At 44.4% G+C, this 20,781-nt stretch overlaps 1 protein-coding gene across 24 annotated transcripts in view; it reads left to right on the plus strand.

Moving 5' to 3' along the window:
* Window positions 1–20,781, plus strand: part of ADGRL3 (adhesion G protein-coupled receptor L3) — an 814,176-nt gene that overhangs the window by 695,803 nt on the left and 97,592 nt on the right. For 22 of the 24 annotated variants that reach the window (XM_050948174.1, XM_050948180.1, XM_050948199.1 and 19 more), the window contains 2 exons: window positions 2,295–2,503; window positions 3,191–3,367. In XM_050948174.1, coding sequence (XP_050804131.1) covers window positions 2,295–2,503; window positions 3,191–3,367 — 386 coding nt within the window. The remainder of the gene's footprint in view (window positions 1–2,294; window positions 2,504–3,190; window positions 3,368–20,781) is intronic. The other 2 variants (XM_050948177.1, XM_050948186.1) reach the window with 1 other exon arrangement.

A 20,781-nucleotide genomic window follows, 5' to 3' on the forward strand; every position in this document is an offset into this window, starting at 1 on the left:
TAAATGCGACAGTACTTTGATCATTGAAAAATAGGCAAAATATAAAGCAATGGGATAATGTAAAGCTAGGTAACTGAGGTTAAACTATTAAGAATCCTGAAGACTCTGAGCCTTGGTCTTGCAGAGATCAATGGGAGTTTTCCACTTTAGTGGCATCTAGGTATATCCCCGAAATTGTAGGATGAAAAGAGAGTATTTAATTGGGTGAAATCCTGGGCTTATTGAAGTCAATGGCCGAACTTCAATGGACTTCAGTGGGGCTAGTATTTCACCACGTGTGGTTGGACTTTAGAAATCTGTAGAGAAAGAGAAACTCTTTATAAAAGCTTTAGAAGACAGAGGAGAAATCCGCATTACATGCTACTAAGCCTGGTGAGCAGAATAGACTTGGACTCAGCTGCACTCAGATGTTACAGCCCAGGACTGTGATAACATTTTATTTTCTTTCAGTAGACCAGATTTTCTACTTGGCATTTTTTTTCCCCTTGGCAAACAGGAGTAGCCCCCAAAAGGCAAAGTGGCACTGTGCTTTGCTGTTGTGAAGACAGTGATCACTGCTGTGAAGGGTTGTTGATACCACCAGCTAGTTTAGCCGATGTGGCAGATATATCCGAATTTTGTCTGATGTTATTAACTCCACTTTGGAAGTGATAACAAAGGGATTCGCCAAAAGACTAGATCCTTATCTGGTGTCAGTCGATATAGTTCTGTTGTTGTCAGTGGAACTGCCTCAGTTTACCCCAGCTGAGGATCTGGACTAAAGCTATTAAATAGATTTGAAAGCAGTGATCTCAATCTCTCATATTTAGGCACTTCTGTTCACCCTGAAGTCTCCCCAGAACACAGGACATTGTAAAAATCGCTAGACAATTAATATAGAAGGGGCATTTCAATTTTTGTAAAGTTTACTTTAGTTACAGTAAATAATCTTCAGACAAGATCCCCATATTATATTGCTATTTCAGGGCTATCTACCTTCTCCTCTGGCACAATCAGGTGCAAATACATTGACCTCATTGTCGTTACTGCATGGCCGAGTGGACAGATCACTGGACAGGGGCGTAGGGCACCTGGATTTTATTCTTGGCTCTTCCTGACTTTTAAAATGTGAATAATGAGACTGACCTGCTTTGTGAAGTGCTTTGAGATCTACTGGTGAAAAATGCTGTATAAGTGCTGTGGAGTATTGTCCCGCTGGGGAATTTTCCCTCAAGTCCTCAATCAGACTTTGTTCCCCATGGCAATTCCATCCTCACATTATTAGGCCATTGTGATAGTGTGCCTTGAAATCACACAAGCTGGGAAAGGTACCATCATAGCTGCCCAATCCAGGAGTGGAAAGACTTTTTTAAAAAAATAATACTAATAATTATAAAGGAAAACTAACTCACTGCCTTCCTTATTTTAAGATCTTTGCAGTGATGGACAAAAAAAGCAATAAAGCGGATTGCTTCAGTTAGGAACCAATTTTCTGGTAGTGTGGCTTTTATGCAACATCTCTAGCAATGGAATTAAATGGAAAAGGAGAAAACCTGGTTGAAAAATGTATCTTGTTATAACTAACATTTCACATTTTTTTCTTTTCTTTTTTTTCTCTTTTGTTACTGATTGTTTATGGGTAATTTATGATCCACTCCTGCCCCCCCTTCTCCCTCACCGCACAGTCTTGAATGGAAATAAGGTTAGGTTGTTCAACAAGTTGCTCCCTGTGGCTTAGACTGTTGCTTTACAGTGTGCCCCAAGGATGAGAGTGGCACTGCCCAAGGGCAGACAACAGAGGGTCATTTGTAGACACCCAACTCCTCCCTGCTCCTTCTTGCTATGAGAGGAGTAAGCTACTTCACCTCTTTTCCATGGAGCAGGTTATTCCCACGTGTGCCACAAGCTGGAGTCCCTCCTAATTCCCCATCTCCCTTCACCTTCTTCCTGCCCACTTGCTCACAAAGAGAAGTATTGGATACACAACTCTCCCCTCCCTTGGACAACTTGATGGGCCACATGGAGTTCTGGTATTTGCAATGACAGTGGGAGTTGAGTTTTCTGCACCAGGCCTCAGTGCTTTTAACGCTTGACTTTTTGTTGCATTCACAGAGTGAGCCAGTGATACATTATCCCTTCAGCAACACAGGCTGGACTGTTCCCAAAGTGCACACAACTCTTTGTTTCGGCAGACTAGACAAGATGGAGGAAGTCATAGCTAACAGCACGCTTTGCTTGGAAGGGACAGTTGTTATCTCTAACACAACTTCTAGGCTGGACTGAGCTGATCTCTAACTCCTCTCTGCACTTTGTAGGTGAAATCAGGGTGGCTTTTGTGCTGTATAACAACCTGGGCCACTATCTCTCCACGGAGAACGCCAGCATGAAGTTGGGAACAGAGGCCATGTCAACCAATCACTCCGTCATAGTCAACTCCCCCGTCATTACAGCAGCAATAAACAAAGAGTTCAGCAATAAGGTTTATCTTGCTGATCCTGTGGTGTTTACTGTCAAGCATATCAAGGTACGGGAGCGTGGGGGCATCAGCAAACACACATTTAAAGAGATTTTAATTTTATTTCTAAAATTAATGCAGCAAAAGTTCTGAAGTTTGGCCACCTGAAGCACTCAGTAGCCTTGGATTAAATTTTGACTTAAGTGTTTGTTACTTTGTGCCTAATGTTTTATAGATAATGTGTCTTTTACATTGTACTAATCAGGGTCTCTGTTGTGTGGAAGCCCCATCATTCAATTGCTAACTCATGTCACTCCATAATTAAAAGCTACCAATATATTAAAATGGTCCAAAATATTATTTTATCATGGTGGCAGGGGATATTAGAGGGAACAGGATTTCAGTGAAAGAGGACAGTTAGCCCTCCGTTAGCCAAGTACTGTAATTGCAAAAGTTGATTGCTTAAAGCAATTAATTTCTCTGCTCTGCAATGCAAATGAAGCAATCTGGTTCTGGAGAGTTGAATTTACTCTGTGGTTGAAATTAATCAAGAACAAAGAACTAAGCTGGCAGTAACAAAGAGAGCAGCAACAATCTAACTTTCTCTGGCATGTACAATACTTGACGTATAAACTGTTGCTGATTGTTTATATGAAATTAAAGGGTAAGAGTTACAAACTCTGGGAAAAGAGAGTGCATTTAGAAATCTCAGAAGCCATGAGAATTTTTATTGCATTTATTCATTTCTTTCTGCAGCAGTCAGAAGAAATTTTCAACCCTAACTGTTCATTCTGGAACTATTCAAAACACACGATGACAGGGTATTGGTCGAAACAAGGGTGTCGGCTCCTGACCACAAACAAGACACACACCACATGTTCCTGTAATCATCTCACCAACTTTGCAGTCTTGATGGCACATGTAGAAGTCAAGGTAGGCACTGCAAATCCCGGAGCTGCATGGTTAATACAATATTGCTTTGTTGCTGGGAAGAGATAAACATTTGGCGAGGTTGCTGTCTGAAGGCGATTCCAATCATAGAACCTGTAACTCTGCCCTGGTTGTTTGTATGTCTCTCCTGTTAACTTCAGTGGGAGCTGAGCACAAGTATCCCGGGGCTGTGGCTGGCCCATAGTATGACCAGCTGCCAAATGAAATGAAGACCAGGGAGCAGTGAACTTCAGAAGGCTAGCTGTGGGTGCTGCACCCAAACCCATGAAGACAGAGAGCTCATGGCTGCAGTCTTTGCTCATGTGGGGTCTGACTGTGCCCTGGAGACCCAGCTTGGCAGTGTGGCTGGTGGGGAGTAGCAGGAGGGATCTGCTTTGCTGGGTCTTCCTGCGTCCTAAAGATCCCTGTGATGCTGACTGAGCTCTTTGGGGTGTGTGGCTTACTGCCCCCTATGCAGCCAGTCAGCACCTCTGGCCAGTGCATAGGGGCAGAACTATACCTCTCTCCCTTGCCCGGTGGCAGCCTGCATGCTCCTGTAAGTCACTGCTTGGAAGTCTGCCTGTCTCTGTTTCAGGCTGTGCAAGGAAGGGGAAGTTCCTTACATCCTCCTTGCCACATGGCACACTCCCGTTAGGGCTAGGTGGTCACGGTTAGCCTCATTGATTCAGTGGAGTCACTTGCTTTGAGCCCGATGGCGTAACCCTTACTCACGCCAATAGGGCTTTTACTCACCTGGATCGTCCCGTTGGTGATGGTAGAACTACCTGTGTCCATAACTGCTCCTCAGTGCGCTCATGGCTTGTAAGGTGGAGACGTCCGCTTAGGGTTGATGCACGCACAGGCGAAAGGTTGAGTTGGTTCTTACATTATCTGAACAGGTTTGCCCATCTGTACTGGAGATGGATACTCTGGAGAGAAGGACTAGGTGTGCTGTTTCTAACATTGTAGCTAAGCTTGTAAAACAAGTTATTAGCCCAGTTTCGATTACTGTTCTTTAAAAGGGAATACCTCATTTTAGTCTCTCTCTATATATGGATAAGTGAATCAAGGTTCAAAGATCGTTTTAGAGAAAAATCCAGTTTTTGTCTTTGTTTTGCTTCTTGTGACTAAACATTGCTCATATTTTTTTTAAACGCATACATTCTGCAAGCTACAGGCAGGACAATGATGCATTTAGTAGGCCCGTATTAAACAATTCAACTTCATTTTCAAGTCCGCTACAGTGCATGTGCAGTAGCTGCTTTTCACAACAGTTTTATTGAGCCACCAGCCCATAGTGATAATGTTACGATCGAATGGCACTGGTGCCTCTGGTACTGAATACTGTCCAAGTGACTAGTGGATCCGGTATATTGCCAATGTAATGTATGAATCATAATGACGGCATTGACATTGTATTGGGTCTGAAGGAGTTTGTCACATCAAACAGTTACATTGGATGATGATTTTTTTTTTCAGTGGTGGTATCTTTTATATTAACTAATCATTGCAATGCTATTGTGTATTGAGCATATTAGGCCCTGTTTCTGCAATTAGATGTGTAGGGAGTCCCATTGGCTTCAGCGGAGCTCTGCATGGATGCCGGGTTCTGTCCACACAGGTCCAATTGCAGGGCTAGGGCTCTGTTTTGCAAACAGCATCTTCCATACAAACTCTACGAAGAGAGTGAGATAACTCAGGACAGTTCAGAGCTGCTGCCATAACTACGGAGGTGTAACCGCAAATGTATCCAAGGAACTTCTGAATATTTTTACATTGCTCCTTTGTCTGCTTTTGTTTTTATGATTTTTCTAAAGAGAATTTGAAAGCACTGCATTCAAATATGCATTAAGGCTCTCTTCTGAGTGACAGAATCCATGCAAAATTGAAACAAGGAACCAGCAGCTCTTTTAACAGTCGTGTAGCACACTTGTTGCGACAGGGTGCAACTGGGCAGAGCTGGATGGGTTGAGGATAAAGGGGGAGAGAATGCTGCCAGTTACATGGATAAAGTTCCCATTGGCTTCCATGGGACTTACTGCTATGCAATGAAGAGCAGAATTTGGCTTTACATGACTTCAGTGACTGCCTGGGATTGGCCAGCTAAAGACAAATTGAAGGTCTGTTTTTAGCTTGAAGAATGAGAATATTCAATACAAATGTTTTACAGATGAACACAGTTCTGCTGATCAAGTTTCGTTTTTTGTAGACTGTCTGGAATTGTTTGGAATTACCAAAAGAGGAGTTCAGGTCCTTCCTCTGCACAGATGTCCCATGTGGCCATGGGCAAATCCCTTCCCCATTCTGTCACTCCATTCCTCATCTGTAACACAGGGATCATTACCTCACAGGAGTGTTACGAGGGTAAATACATTAAAGATGCTAAGGGGCTCAGATACCCCAATAATGGGGCCATATAAGTATAATGGAGCCTTAGATAATAATACCTAGCTCTTATGTAGAGTTTTCTTCAATAAATCTCAAACTGCTTTACAAAGGAGGTCTGTAGCATTATCCACATGTTGCAGACAGGGAAACTGAGGCACAGAGAATGCAAGTGATTTGCCCAAAATTACCCAGTGGCCAAGTTGGGAATAGAATCCAGATCTCCTGAGTTCCAGTCCGGTGCCCTATCCACTAGGCAGCACCCCTTAGACTGATTCCCATCATGTTAGTCTCTCTTGTATGTTAACTGGTCTGTTTTCATGGCTATAGAGTCATGTTCATTTTTTATTTGGCTATTGCCAAAACGCCGCTGCTACCATGGTAAAGTCAGCTCTGTTCTGTTGACTCTAACCTAGAAGGGCAGCTTGCTGACATCTCTCTGGTTCATAGATCATTACAGTCTAAGTTTAGCCTGCAGCGTGGAAGGGAGTTGGTCTGATGGCTTCACGTGTATGTTAAATAGGATGCAGGATAAAATACAAGGGAGCATTTGGTGCAGAATAATTTTGTGGGCAATGAATAACTTTTCAGAGCATGATCCTTCAGGATAGATGTTAAAGTAAAGGAGACAGCATAGGATTTGCTGTTGTGTCTGTCCAAGAAGCATGGACTTCAGGGTTCCAAGTGCCAGTCAGATAACAAAGGTCTCTGTTTTCAGCATAGCACTTGGGTTGTTGTTAACAGGTGTTCTCCTCCACCTGCACATCATGTGAATCAAAAGGGAAACCAGATTCTGTCTGGCTACCCTGTGCCTTTCAGGCACAGCCTCCAGTAAGGGAGTGGTCCGGAGAAGCCTTGCCTCGCAGCAGTAGAATGTTCATGGACAGTGCACACGCTGCTGCGAGTACCCTTGTATGCAGCTTACTCCCCATACCGTGGCTTAGCACATTGGGGAGAGACGTGGCTCCCCTTCCCACTACATGCGCTCGGGGTAATAGGACGAGTGAGGTCCCAGATCTCCTGGAAGCACAGAGATTCAGCTTGGTCCTTATGGAGGAACACTAGGTTTGGCAGGTGTTATGTTCATGGCACACACAGAGAAAAGTTAGATTAAAACCAAAATGCACTTGCTGGAAAGTAACACTGCTTCATTTCTTAGAATTTAGAATGTTAAGACACAAGAACCTCAAACCAGAGAGAGACAATGCAGGCTGCTCTCTTAAAAACAAAAGAGACAACTTACTCTACCTTACTCTAGGCTGGCCTTAGACAGCCTGACTTCTCTGATTCCATACTCCCCTGGAGAGCCTCCTACCCTGCAAGCAGGACCAGGAAATTCCTTAGGATTTGAATTAGCATCTTTTAATTTTTACAGTTTTCAGTATACTATCAATGTCTCCTTATATCCTCACCTGGCTACCTGAAATATCCTACCTAATGATAGAGAATACAGCATATCACGGGGAACAGACATCTGAGCCCCTCTTCTTAGTTTAAAGTCGACAGCACTATGATTTGACAAATGTCACTTCTGGCCATGAATTAGCTCCCTCCCTAGTACGATGGTAATGCTATGTGTTCCTCCAAAGGAGAATCCTGCAGACATTCCATGAGTTATGGGCTGTGCTTAAATTATTAGCATACAGGGGGTGGAGAGGGAGAGGCAGGGACTCTGATTCATTCAGCGAATGATTGATAGCCTTCTGCTTCTCTATTCAGTCATAGCTATATGTCGGTGTCTTAAAGAAAAACAAATATCAATGGCTGACCATTAGAGCTGTGATTTATCTGTGTGTCTTAAGACTGGGAGTTGATGGGATCAATTCCAGGCTTAACAGGACTCTACTCAATTAAGAAGAAAGATTTATTTTTAAGATACTATCTGCCTATTAGAGTTAGTTGAGCCTAGAGCTGACTTTATTCATCAAATTCAATGAGCTCCTTGCCAAGTTTACATGACTTTCCAAGATCCTAGGACTCTGGAAACAGCAGAGTCTCCCCAGATGCTCCCTCAATTTAAAAGGCACTGAGTTGGGTGCCCTTTCTCCCATACATAAGACTGAGGAATAATCTTGTGCCAGGCCATCTCCTCCAGGCCTCTGGAACATAATACATGGAGTAAGGATAATCACACAAGCTGACTTCATTCCCAGCAGGATATCTTTTGACAGGCATGTCAGGCAGTCCCCCACGGCAATTGCACTTACAAGTCATGGTGTGAATGGAAATTCACAGGCTATTCCAGAAATGCATGCTGTAATTCAGAGAAAGCCCATGTCACATAAGAGTGGAAATATTGTGGTGTCTCTGCACAGAAGTACAAAATAATGATGTGCTAGTTATGAATGATCATTTATATGGTAGCATCACTGAGAGATCAGGGCCCCTTTGTGCTAGGTGCTGTACAAATATAATAAATGACAGGCCCGACCTCAAAGAACATACAGTCTAAAGAGACAAGACAGAGCCATGTTGGGAGGGGAGACAGAGACACTCGGCACATTAGTGGCAGAACAGGAATAGAGTCTCTTGTGTTCCAATCTAGTACCCTATCAGCGGTTCACATTGCCTGCTGTTACTCAGAGCTCTTCCACTGATTCATAATATCTTTGTCAGGTATAAAAATGATGTTTGCCATCCCTGCTTATCTGACTATTGTACTCTCCATCTATATAACGTAGCATGCAGTCTACCTTATGGAACCAGAATATTTCCTGTCTTTCAGATCATGTACCATTGAAAATTAAAATTTTCATTTCTCATTTAGATGCCTTCAGACTTCCAAATAAATCAAACACCTTTCCGTCAGATTACAAATAACTTTGGATGGTTTTATACAAAAATTATTGCAAGCAAATGCATGAATCTGTAAGATGTTGTTATGACCCTTATATGCAATAAGACTACAGTAGTTCTTATACCCTGGACGAAAGCACATGGATAAAGGACATAAGCAATTCTACCTGTGTAACAGCTACAGAATTATCCTTCAAAATTTGCAAGCTGATTTTCATAAAAGCGAGTACTTTGCATCATAATGACCATAGCAGATGCATCTTAAGTGTACCATGGGAAAAGTATACAACCAAAGAACTAGTTAAGTGCTCGTGGGAAAATCCATTAAAGAAGACCCAACTGTGTGAGTAAGAGTAGCTTAAGGTAGACAGATATTCCTCAGCAATGTGTACTGTGCTCTACAAGTCACTATTGCAACAAGATGCTTTAAGTGCAGCAATTATTCTGAAGCTTTAAAATGTTATACTGTGCTACGCATAAATTACATCATCATCATCATCAATTATTTTGGAAGTCAAGGAACCAGGAGAGTTGGGGAGAGAAATCAACAGACATTTAGAAAATCTAAGTGGAACATATGGGTCTATTGCCTAAAACCAATTTCTGAATTTCGGATCTAAAGAACAGGCTAAACTCATCCCTCAGTCAGACATACATTAACATTAGTGGGGTTGATGGGCAGTATCAAAAAGCAGAATTAGGCCCAGGGTCTAGAACAGGCAGCACGCAAGCTGATTTCAGTGGCACTCACACTGCGCGCGCGGGTCCTGGTCACCAGTCTGGGGGGCTCTGCATTTTAATTTAATTTTAAATGAAGCTTCTTAAACATTTTAAAAACCTTATTTACTTTACATGCAACAATAGTTTAGTTATATATTATAGACTTGTAGAAAGAGACCTTCTAAAAATGTTAAAATGTATTACTGGCACGTGAAACCTTAAATTAGAGTGAATAAATGAAGACTTGGCACATCACTTCTGAAAGGTTGCCAACCCCTGGTCTAGAACATGTTAAAATATCAGAGCTAAATTCTAAAGCTGCTGTATTGTACATTGAATAGGGCAAAGGGATTTTGCACCTGCTAAAGGGTTAAGTCTCTGCCGAAGAGTTTTATTACGCTGACTTATTCAAAAATGTGTTAAACAAGGAGTGTTTCAATTAAGCAGAAAAGTTATTAAATCAGCTTTGTCTTCACTGGGTTTTTTAAATGAAAAATAAAAGACTATTTGAGCATGTGTCAAGAACAGGAACCAGGGAACGTAATGGAATCAGCAAATTAAGGGATGTAAGAGACATATTCAGTAATCCATTACATCCCTGTGCCAGTAAAGAATTGTCACTTACAGAATATTGTGGGGTGATTTGTCTAGCTTCCCTTGGGAAAATTACTCAACCCTTATTGTTAAGAAAATACAGTCTACTCTCCTGACTAAATTTTCATGGAAGCACAGAAATTGCAGCTGGAAAAACTGAAATTGTCATGTAATCTATCTCTACAGTGTCAAGACATAATTGTATGCAATAACATATCCTGAGCATTACATCACTCCAGATATAGTCCTTATAACAGTTCTCCTGGGTACCCAATGTTCAGTCTGAAAGATCATACCGTTTCCAGATATACAGCCAACATTTTTCTTTGTTCCTATTAGTCCTACTTCTATCTGACTGAACTGCTGTAAAGATCTCCTCTTCCTCCTGGGTGTTTGCACCATTTAGACCCCATATCCCCACGCATAGTCACTTTTTGGGTGTCCAGCTGGGGACACTTTGGGCCTGATTTCAGAGGCTCTGAATCTGAGTCCTTCCCATGCTGCCAGATAATGCCTAGAGTATGAACAAGGCTCCACCATCCCTGTCTATCCTGGGTCACTGTTTGCATGCCTTCTACATTGTTAAGAATCATAAGCTGCTGGGTGCTTTTTAAAAAAGATCAGCTCTAGAAATTGTTTGGGGAAAGTTCTCTGGCCTGTGTTCTACAGGAGGGCATCAAAGATGATTACAGAAGCTACCCTTCTGGCCTTGCAATCTATGAATAAATTTTCCTTCTCTGAGTAGTGTTCAATGGAGGGATTCATTCATTTGCCCCCCTTGTATGTCCCTTCAGCTGCCCAATAGTACAGCTGCCATGGCAGATGCTCTGGCTTCATTCTTCACACAGCTCCCAGATATTTCCATCTTCTTTTCTGGATAACTTCAGATATAAGGGGGTGTTGAACTCTGACAAGTGTCGGCACTTGGTATATATTTATTCAGTATATTACCTAATATTGTCCTGGAGCAGTTGCTGTCACAGGCATTTAGATATCATCTGTACCTTTAGTGGATTTCCAGATTTCACATCCATATGCTAAGATGGAAATACTATTTGTTTTAAAGAGTCGTAGTTTGGGCTGCAAATTGTAGACTTCTGGTGACCAATCACTGTGTAAGCCGATGAATGCAGCTGCCACCTTGCCAGTTTGTGCCATTATTTTCTTCTGGACGGCCCCATGATCTTGTGTTTTACTGACTTGGGCACTGCCAGGCTTCTCATTAGACTTGTTTTTTCATGACTGATTATGAATCCCATCTGTTTTGCAGTACTGGACAGTCTTTCGGTCTTTGCTTGAACTTTGGTTGAGCTGCCACTTAGAGAAGCTATGTCATCAGCAAAATCTAGATTTTACAGTGTATTGCTGTGAGCTATGCAATGACTGTGTTGTATCCTTCTACATTTTGTCTCCCAACAAAGCCAATGGCAATGCCAAACAGTGGAGGTAAAGAGAACCATCATCCTTGGAGACCAGTGTCTGCGTTGAACCATTCACTCAGGCCTGCATTTACTTTCACATGCTGCACCTTGAAAGAAAGCCTCAATACTGTTAACTCTTTTCATTGGCATATCACAATGCTTCAGGATGTTCCAGAGTGAATTGCAATGGTGCCAAGCTCCCACAATTTCAACGGAAGTAAAAGCAGATCTGCAATGGACTCGTTCTTATGTTGGGCACCCAAAAATAGAGACAGCATCCTAAAATCAGTAGCCATTTTAGAACATGTCGACCATGGTGTTTAACTCTTTTAATCTTTCCTTAAAAATCAATGTCTCGGGCATTGCGTGTGTCACCTTTCTCTGGACTCCTTGTTTGCACTCTTGAATACCAGAGTGCCCCAAAGAGCCAGACGCAATGTTCTAGCTGCACTCTGGCCTGTGCTCTAGAAAGAGTTGTTGTGGCTTATTGATAATTGGAGGATTATTATTATTTATTCCAACTGCAGCTGCACAAAGGAAGCAAGCAGGGCCAATGCTTCCATTTAGGTGACCTAAGCGGTTTGGAAGGGTGGCAGACTGCTCTGGTGGACCTCCCGCAGGCGTTCTTGCAGATGGTTCACTGGTCCCGCGGCTCCGGTGGAGCATCCACAGGCACGCCTGCGGCAGGTCCACCGGAGCTGTGGGACCGGTGAGCCGGCCCTGTGCCTAGGGCGCCAAAAACCCTGGCGCCGCTCCTGGAAGCAAGGCCTTTTGTGTACCCCCAACCTGTGAAGTAGTACTGTCCAATAGTACAATGACTTTCTGTGCTATTTTATCACATTGCAAGCTCATATCTAATTACTTACTATGCACTCTCTCTCCCCTATGTCCTTTTCAGCAGAGCTACTTTGCATGTATATCCCTCTCACCTGCATCTCTGTTTCTGTGTAGTTTCTCCAGATGTCTTAGCTTGTATTTTTTCCAGGGAGAGCTGTGTTATTTTCTTTCCATATTTCTAACTTCTCTGTCCCTTTGTATTATTTATGTGCTCTTCAGTACTGGAAACATTAGTCCTCGTGTCCTTCTCATGCATGGATAGACTCAGCAGAACTCAGTTTTTATTTTTTATGATGATGATGGATAATATCAATGTTTACTTTACAATTTTTTATCTATTTACATTTTCCCACTTTCACAACTCTATTGTTTTTAAGCATTTTTTTCTATTTGTATCCATATAAATGTTCACAGTTTGGGGAAATTATGTGGGGAGGGGGGATGGTCAGACAATAATTATTTAATGACAGAAGACTCTGTGATTTCAAAAGTTAAAGCTTTATAGCCATCAAAACACAAATTGTCAACATCTCAGGTCCACATATACAAAATAAATATCCATAACTCAAACTCTAATAATTTCTCAAGCAGCACTTTTCATACTTTACCTAACTGTGGGTTTTGATTATTATTGATGGAAATATTTTTTCGTCGGTTTGGGTGTGCAGTGAATCAACGTTTACCGGCGTTTACTAATAAAAATCTAATCCTCCCAAGTCTAAGTCTTGTAGATGTTAAATTAAATCGACGGTGACAGCATTTTGTTTGCAGCTGCTTCCTCTACCCCAAGCTCAATAGATTATTTTGCTCATTGAATCATAGAATATAAGGGTTGGAAGGGACCTCAGGAGGTATCTAGTCCAACCCCTTGCTCAAAGCAGCACCAGCATCAACTAAATCATCCCAGCTGGGGTTTTGTCAAGCTAGGCCTTAAAAACCTCTAACGATGGAGATTCCACGACCTCCCTAGGTAACCCATTCCGGTGCTTCACCACTCTCTTAGTGAAAAAGTTTTTTCCTAATATCCCAACACTTTTTTACAGCCAGTTCTCTGTGGAGAAAGCCACAGGAAGGGGCCAGAGGCGCTGGAATGCTTGGCACTCCTGGGTTTTGTGAAAACTTCCTTATTCCATGGAATTTAAATAGCACTAAGCTTCCCCCTGTTGATTACCTTCACAATCAACACCTTTCTCATGGGGAGAATGAGGTTCAGGGTGACTTCCTCTCTGATTAGATTCTGTGCTCTCTGGAACATGCAGTTCTGCTCTGTGTAATTGAGGAATCCCTTTGATTCATGTGCCCAAGATCAGTTTCATCCTGTTCCCTCCACTAAATAAAGAAATTGTTGTCCCTAGGAAGCGTGGAGGCAGAATTTCTCAGTCATGACATATTTTGACCTCTCAAAGTGGCAATAGGATGTCCATTATAGATACCATTTTAATGAGTTGGATTCATAGCTTCCAAGGCCAGAAGAGACCATAGTGATTATCTAGCCTGACCTCCTGTGTAACACAGGCCAGAGAACTTTCCCAAAAGATGAGCGTTTGGAAGAAAAAAGGATTGTCCCTTGGCCCTTAGGTCGGTATGCAGAGCGGGCAAGCTAAGACAGTGCCAGGTGTCCTGCCATCTTGCATAGCTGCCCAGAGGCTGGGCCCAATAGCTGGCAGCAATTTGAGCTGAGCACTAAGGTTGTGTCAGGCTAGATCAGGCTAGTCTTTCCAAATAAAACAGAGACGGAGCTGTTTGTCGTTGCTCCAGTGATGAAACAAAGCCAGAATGAAGAAGCAAGAAAGATGCAATCACTGGACCTGAATTTTCTCTCACTCACACCTGCGTAGCACTCATTTTGCAGCAGCGAAGTGACACCTGTGTAAGTGAGACCAGAATGGGACCCCATAGTGTTCACCAAACTGTATCCATGGTAACCTGCAGTTCAGCTTTTCACTTAGTAACATAGAGGAAGGTGACAACTTTATATCCTCTTTACAGTTTAGTGTTTTGGCTGTTTATAATAAAGGACAGGACTGGCTGATTTTGGGGCAACTCCACGCCAGCAAATCCCCTCCACATCTCTTGTTACTGCTCCGAGATTGACTCCACTAACGTAGAGCACCAAAGAGCACTTTCCATCCCGATATCCTCACTAGCCGTCCGGCCCGGCGAGGTGCTGACTGCCCTCAGCGTCCGTTGACTTCAGTGAGAAGTGAAGATGCCCAGGATTTCACTGGATTGGGCTCTCTCTCATGGTCTGTGAACTAGACCTCCTAAGCTCCCATCCCAACAACCTAACCAGGTGGTACAGATCTCATCAGCCCTATCACCAGGAGGAGTGAGGGCCCTGGTTCAGCAAGATACTAGATCATGTGCCTAACTTTAAGCTCATGACTAGACCTACTGAAGACGACCTTGCTGACCTGGGACACTGGAAAATATCTCTGGTATTTTGTGGCCCCTGTAGTGCTCAAGATTACCAAGAGCCTTGGGACCTTGAAATTAGTGATGCCAATGGGTTAGTAATTGTGCATCTCGACATATAGCAACCAAACTGCTTTGATACTTACACCCTTTTCTTTCAAAATGGCTGGTTGACATCATGCTAGTAACTCTGGGGTGACAAGTCCTTGCATCTTTTGGCAGGTTTTTAAAAATGACTGGGGAAAAGACAGATGTGTCTTGGAGAATGTTGTGTGTCAGCTACAGCTGGAGGGATCACGGGGAGACTACATTTTAGGGGCTAGAACGTGCTGAATGACCTTCTGTAAAGAGGAGGGAAGGTTTAAGTGTGTGTCATAAAGAGACACCAAACCAGCTAGGAAGAAATGTCTCAGGGAAGTAGAGGCTGGATGAACCGGGTACCCTAAGGTGCATCTCCCATTGTGTACAAGTGATTTGGAGCCTGAAGCTGATTTCAGCCTGCTGTAAATCAGTCCATATCCCATGTCAGTCAGGAGGCATGAAGGGGCTGTGCATCTGCTGCCACTACTGCACCCCTTGTGGAGAGCAACTCACTCCCTGCCCTCTGTCATAGTCCGCCTCCCACCCCATCCTAGATGCCATGTGTACCGGGGGCGCAGGTACGGAATAACCTGTGTGCTCCCTCTGAGTGCAGGGCTGGGATCCTGACCGGTTCTTACCTGGGTCGTGCAAGGGGGAGAGGAAAGACCCCTTAATCCCTCCCCCCTAGCTACATGCTAGAATAGCCACATTTTTGGGAGTTGATCCTTAGCATTCAGCATAAATTTGCTGTTTTGTGTATTCAACAAGAGTTTCTTGCTTTCCTAATACCAGTGTGGTTTGGTTCGGTAGATCTCGTCCATGGCTTTCCCATCACTTCAGATTCAGTTATTAGTGTGTCATAGACTCAGAGACTTTAAGGCCAGAAGGGGCGACCGTGATCATCTAATCTGACCTCTTGTACGTTGCAGGCCACAGAGTCGCACCCACCCACTCTTGTAATAGGCCCCTGCCTCTGGCTGAGTTAGTGAAGTCCTCAAATCTTGATTTAAAGACTGTCTGTAAGGTGGTCTCACCTTATCTGTGTAACATACCGTAGTGAGGAAATGCAATGTGGACATAAGGACGATGGGCTCTCGATAACACACTATGGTTGATAATAGTTATAAAAGGAGTGACGGGATCCCAGTCCATTCTGGGCAGCTACAAATCTCAGGAGCAGTGTAAAGTATCCACTACTGCCAGCTTAAATCTGGCCCACTTGGACCGAAGCCCAACCCATGCTTCTGCCTTCCAAGCCAGCTCCCACCGGTCGCACAACAGCCATATTCCAGCAAGCCAGTGACATTTTCTGTGGTTACCATTTGTCATTCCTCCACCTACAAGCCTGTTACTGTCTCCCTTCCTAAAGGCAAAGATTAGCTGAACAAAAACATCCTCCGCAGCCAGCAGCTCTGTTTCAGCACCATTTACCTCTACTGAGCTTTTTAAGAGGGAAAGAGAAGGGACCTTTCATTTAAGGGACAAGCCGTTCTGTCACAAACTGACATTCACTAGAGCTGGTTTTATTAGCTCTGCTCTGGAACACAGGTAGTGCACTGCTGGAACCGTCATTCATCTGTAACACATTTCACAGCCTGAGCAGTTTCTGGGCTGCTTGCTTACCCTGCTGTGGATTCGGCAGCCGTGTCTGTGACACACACACAATGGTTTTCAAAGCAGCGATCTGTTTCAACCATTCTGCTTCCCACCAACGCAACTTGGAGCCCAATTCAAAAGCTGAGAGTCAAGGGAAATTTTTGCATGGACGAGGATCAGGCCCCGAACTCCAACCCTAGATATAAAGCTTGTCACAAATACAAAAGTTGTTGGGTTTACTGGTTTGTTCTTTTAATTTCATCAAGCACTTTGTTTCTGTAAAATAAACCTTTCTAAAGGTCTGGAACCCAGAAAAGAACAGCTGCCAGATTTTGAGCTGTATGGTGACAGAGCACAGAGAACCAGCCACTGACCCAGCATGCTGGTCACTGAGGGTGTTCTACACTGCAGTGTAAACCCAGGGGTTGAACTCAGGCTCAAGCCTAATCCCCCCTTCCACCAACACATAAATTGTGCTAACCCAGGGCTCATACCTAGGGTCCCAGACCACACAGGGGTGGAGGGTCCAAGCTCAAGTCAAACTGAGGTCCAGGGTTCAAGTGCTGTTGCTGTGCAGTGTAGATACAACCCCACTGGACACATGCTCTGGGAGTCTGCCAGAAGTATCCAATGGGCCAATTTTCTTTGTCCTCTGGATGGTTGATTTTCCCATTTTGCCCCACAAGCACAGGGCTAGCGCAGCCCCATTTTGGGAGGGTGCTAGGAAGTCTGGTTAGACTCAGGCCTGCAAAATGCAGTGTAGATGCCAGAGTCCCAGTTTGGGACTCAGGGTGCAATAGTTCCTAACCTGGCGTTACAGATGCGTGTAGATGCTCAAGCCCTAGGCTGACAAACTCGACTTGAGTTCTGTCAACCCTGCTCTTATGCTGTAGCGTAGTGGTAGTTAGGCACTAACTATCCCCTCCACAGAATCCCAGAGAAGAGCGTTCAGAAGAGGGTGTGTGCAAAGGGACGGAGCAAGGGCTAGTGAAACTCAGGGGAAGCCAGGTCTCTGGCTGGTGAGATCGCTTCTTCTTCCTCTCCTTCTCCCTGAAGGAAGTGCTGAGGACTGAAGGACACTGCAAGTGGAAATGCCACACGGGGATTGTGCAGCGGTGTGGTGGAGATCACATCAATACAAACTCACAGAGGTGCTGACAATCAAGAGACATCCGAGACTGTTTTGGAGGGGACCGAGGGTGGCTGCCCTGTTACAGGCTCTATGTGTGATATTTTATGCAAATTCTTTAATGAGTTAATGTTCATTTTTTAAAATAATTTATATATAACCATACATTTCAGTGTAATAAATGTGCAGGTTTAGTGCTCTTGAAAGGCCAGTTTAATAGCCTTGGTCAATGAAGTCCTGGTTTAAAAGTTGGACAAGCTGCCTACATACGTTGCCTCACCACCAGGCATGAGCTATGGTCTGGAGGCTTTGGGGACTTCCTCTCTAGGGGTAACAGTCTCCATGGCCCATGCAGTTTTTGGCCTCTCTGCTGAGTCTGAGGGCTTGTCTACATTACCCGCTGGTTCAACAGCCAGCGATTGATCCAGCGGGGTCAATTTATCATGTCTAGTCGCGATAAATCAACTGCAGAGCACTCTCCCATCGACTCTGGTACTCCACCAGGGCGAGAGACAGAGTCGATAGGAGAGCGTCAGCCACTGACTTACCGCAGTGAAGACACTGCGGTGAGTAGGTCTAAGTACATCAACTTCCGCTACGTTATTCACGTAGCTTAAGTTGCGTAACTTAGATCGATCCCCCCGCACTCCAGTGTAGACCAGGCCTGACAGTGCAAAGTGTGAAGCTGAGTTTATGCTGTGAGAGCTGGAATTGACACCCACAAACTGATCCCAGATAGGGGCCATCAGGCCTCTGTGGGACAGGAGCTTGTAGTGGCCCACAGGTGAAAGGCTCTGTAGCAATGCACTGTAGTGCCCATGTCACTCCTTTGATAATGAGGCGTGCTGCCTGGAAAGATGCATTTATCAAATCAAGTTCTGATCTTTCCTGGAGCCTGCACAGACAGAACCTTCCAGTCCCTGGCACGAGGGCAAAATCTCCCACCTCTCAGTCTTCTACCCTCAACTTCCCCACCCACTTCTTACAGAGACTGTTCCCATTAACCAAAATGACAGCAACAAAACCACAACAATAATACAAATACTAACACAACTTCCCAGCTCACTTCTACACTCCGTGTTTGGCAATATAAATTCATTCCAACAGTTACAATTATACCAGGGTTTTCATCCTGACTTAAGAGGGTGTCATATTTATGGTGCTATACAGTGGCACAGAAACACTGGCTGCAGTCAGTATTAGTGGTGAGACTAGATCCCTTGGTCTCCTGGCTCCTAACCCAGGGCATGCACCCCTAGGTGTTTGCTGGCTGGGATGGTGGCTCTGCCCTCTCTCCTACAGCAGATCTGATTGTGCTAGAGCTTGGGCACTGGAAGGTGAGAGTGATGATCAATAGAAAGCAAAGCAGGCCTGTTTGGTCTTGGGGTGTGGTGGTGCCCAGCCTCCTTTGGCTTGCACTGAGCGGGGGAGAGGGTGGATGGGCAGGTGCAAGGGGCCATATCTCTGTTCAAGAACTGCACTGGAGATCACCAGCACAGCTCCTTACTAATCCTCCCGTAGGTGTTAGCTGCCTGAGAGAAGAATTATCTTTTTCTCCTGCCCCAAAGTTCCCAATCCTTTCTCAGCTCAGTCCCAGAGTGGTCCAGAACCAGTGAGAGATAACAGCTCTCTTCCCCCCGCCCCCTAGATCAGCATTAGACGTGGCCCTGGTGACAGAACCCCTCTGACCTCTCCTCTCCTGCATGGTCCTGGGGAGCTGTTGCACTGTTTTTCACCACCTCCTCCGTATAGGGCAGCAGTGGGGAGTGTGCCTGTGGACCTGACTGGACAACCTTTCATGCCCACTTTGCACTCGGAGGTGTAAATAACTCGGCAGGTGGCTGAGCAGTGGAGAAGCGAGACCTGGGGGGTTCATTTATTCCACACATGCTTGGTGTGTGCATGGAGCCAAGCGTGTAAAAGGAACAGGCTGCATCCTCTCTCATTCCACATGAAGCTGGGGCGCTCTGCTATCAGACGAAGAAAAACTCCGGAAAGCTCCCCACGTACAAGGCTAACTTTTTGTCTGAAGTGTTACTGCATTTGTGCTGTTAGCCTTGGGCGATCGATCCACACATTCCAAAGTTCACCTGATTGTCTCTCCCCTTTATCTGCCTATGTCAGCTGTGTACTTCCTGTGTCTGTGTCTCGCAGCTCTCTGAAGCTCTGCCTAGCATGGCCTTCTAATCAGGCGAGCTGGCCTGCTTTGCAGCAGGGCTGTTAGGGAAGATGTTATCCACCGCTTCCCAGCAGCTTCTTGCAAAGCAGAGCAAAGGCAAGGAATTTGTATTAACATTTTTGCACCAAGTTAAGAGGAAAGTAATGAGTGTGGAATTACACAGAGATAAAACAATGCACTTCTGTCAAGAGAAGAATATGCCCTTTCTTCCTTGTGTGTGCAGTGGGGATGGAATAGACATAGTATCAGCGTTGGGAGGGACCTCAGGAGGTCATATAGTCCAACCCCCTGCTCAAAACTGGACCAATCCCCAGACAGATTTTTGCCCCAGATCCCTAACTGGCCCCTTCAAGGACTGAACTCACAACCCGTTTTGTTGCTGTTGCAATAGACGTATGTTAAATCTGTGCTCTTTGGCACCTCTGCAATCATAGTCTCTTAAACCTTCCAAATTCCCAAGAAAAATGGCAGGAATGCTGTGGGAATAAAACCTCCCGTAATCTCTGTCTAGTCACAGAGTTGACTCTTTATAAACAGCCTCTAGGGGCTATCAATCATGCTGAAAAAGCCCAAGTGCTGAAAGGGTTTGAGTTATTTTTGATGGGTGCTAACATTGCAGGAGTGTATATCAATAGATGCCTGACACTGATGTGGCTTTATCATTGGCAGAGAGGCAACAAAAAGTGTAAATGAATTACCTTTCCCCTCCGTCATAGACTTTTCCCCATAGCTAAACGCCATGTCCTTTGCTTCCAAGATGAGCGCCAAGTGTCCATGCTCTGGTTTGGGAAGCAGATGAACAGACAAACACAGAAATAGGTCCAGTGGCGTTTTATTGGTGGACCCCAGCATCCCGCTTTCCACCGTAAGAGCCCCCAAACCAGTCTTTGCTGCTGCTGTTCTTCAGGCACGTGGTAGCCTGAAAGGGGGAACATCCATGTGGACATTACTTCTGGGTAAGCAGAAACTAGACCACATCGCAAGGGCGAACACACGATTTCTGAGCCACATTAAAATCCTGGGTAAATGTGGATTTAAAAACAAAATGGTCAATAAAAGGTCTCTGTTTATCCAGGATATTGTTCCGATATTCATTTTGGGTTCCCAGCTCCAGGGTTTGATAAATCAATATTTTTTCCCCTTCCCTTGTGAAAAAAAGAAAGGAAAATAATCCCTGTGTTTGCCATAAGCTGGGCATGAGACATACATTATCTTAACGATCCCTGCGACCCAATCTTGGGATTTGAGTCTGTTCAGTTACCTT

Source organism: Gopherus flavomarginatus, chromosome 3, assembly GCF_025201925.1.
Source record: "Gopherus flavomarginatus isolate rGopFla2 chromosome 3, rGopFla2.mat.asm, whole genome shotgun sequence".
NCBI lineage: Eukaryota > Metazoa > Chordata > Testudines > Testudinidae > Gopherus > Gopherus flavomarginatus.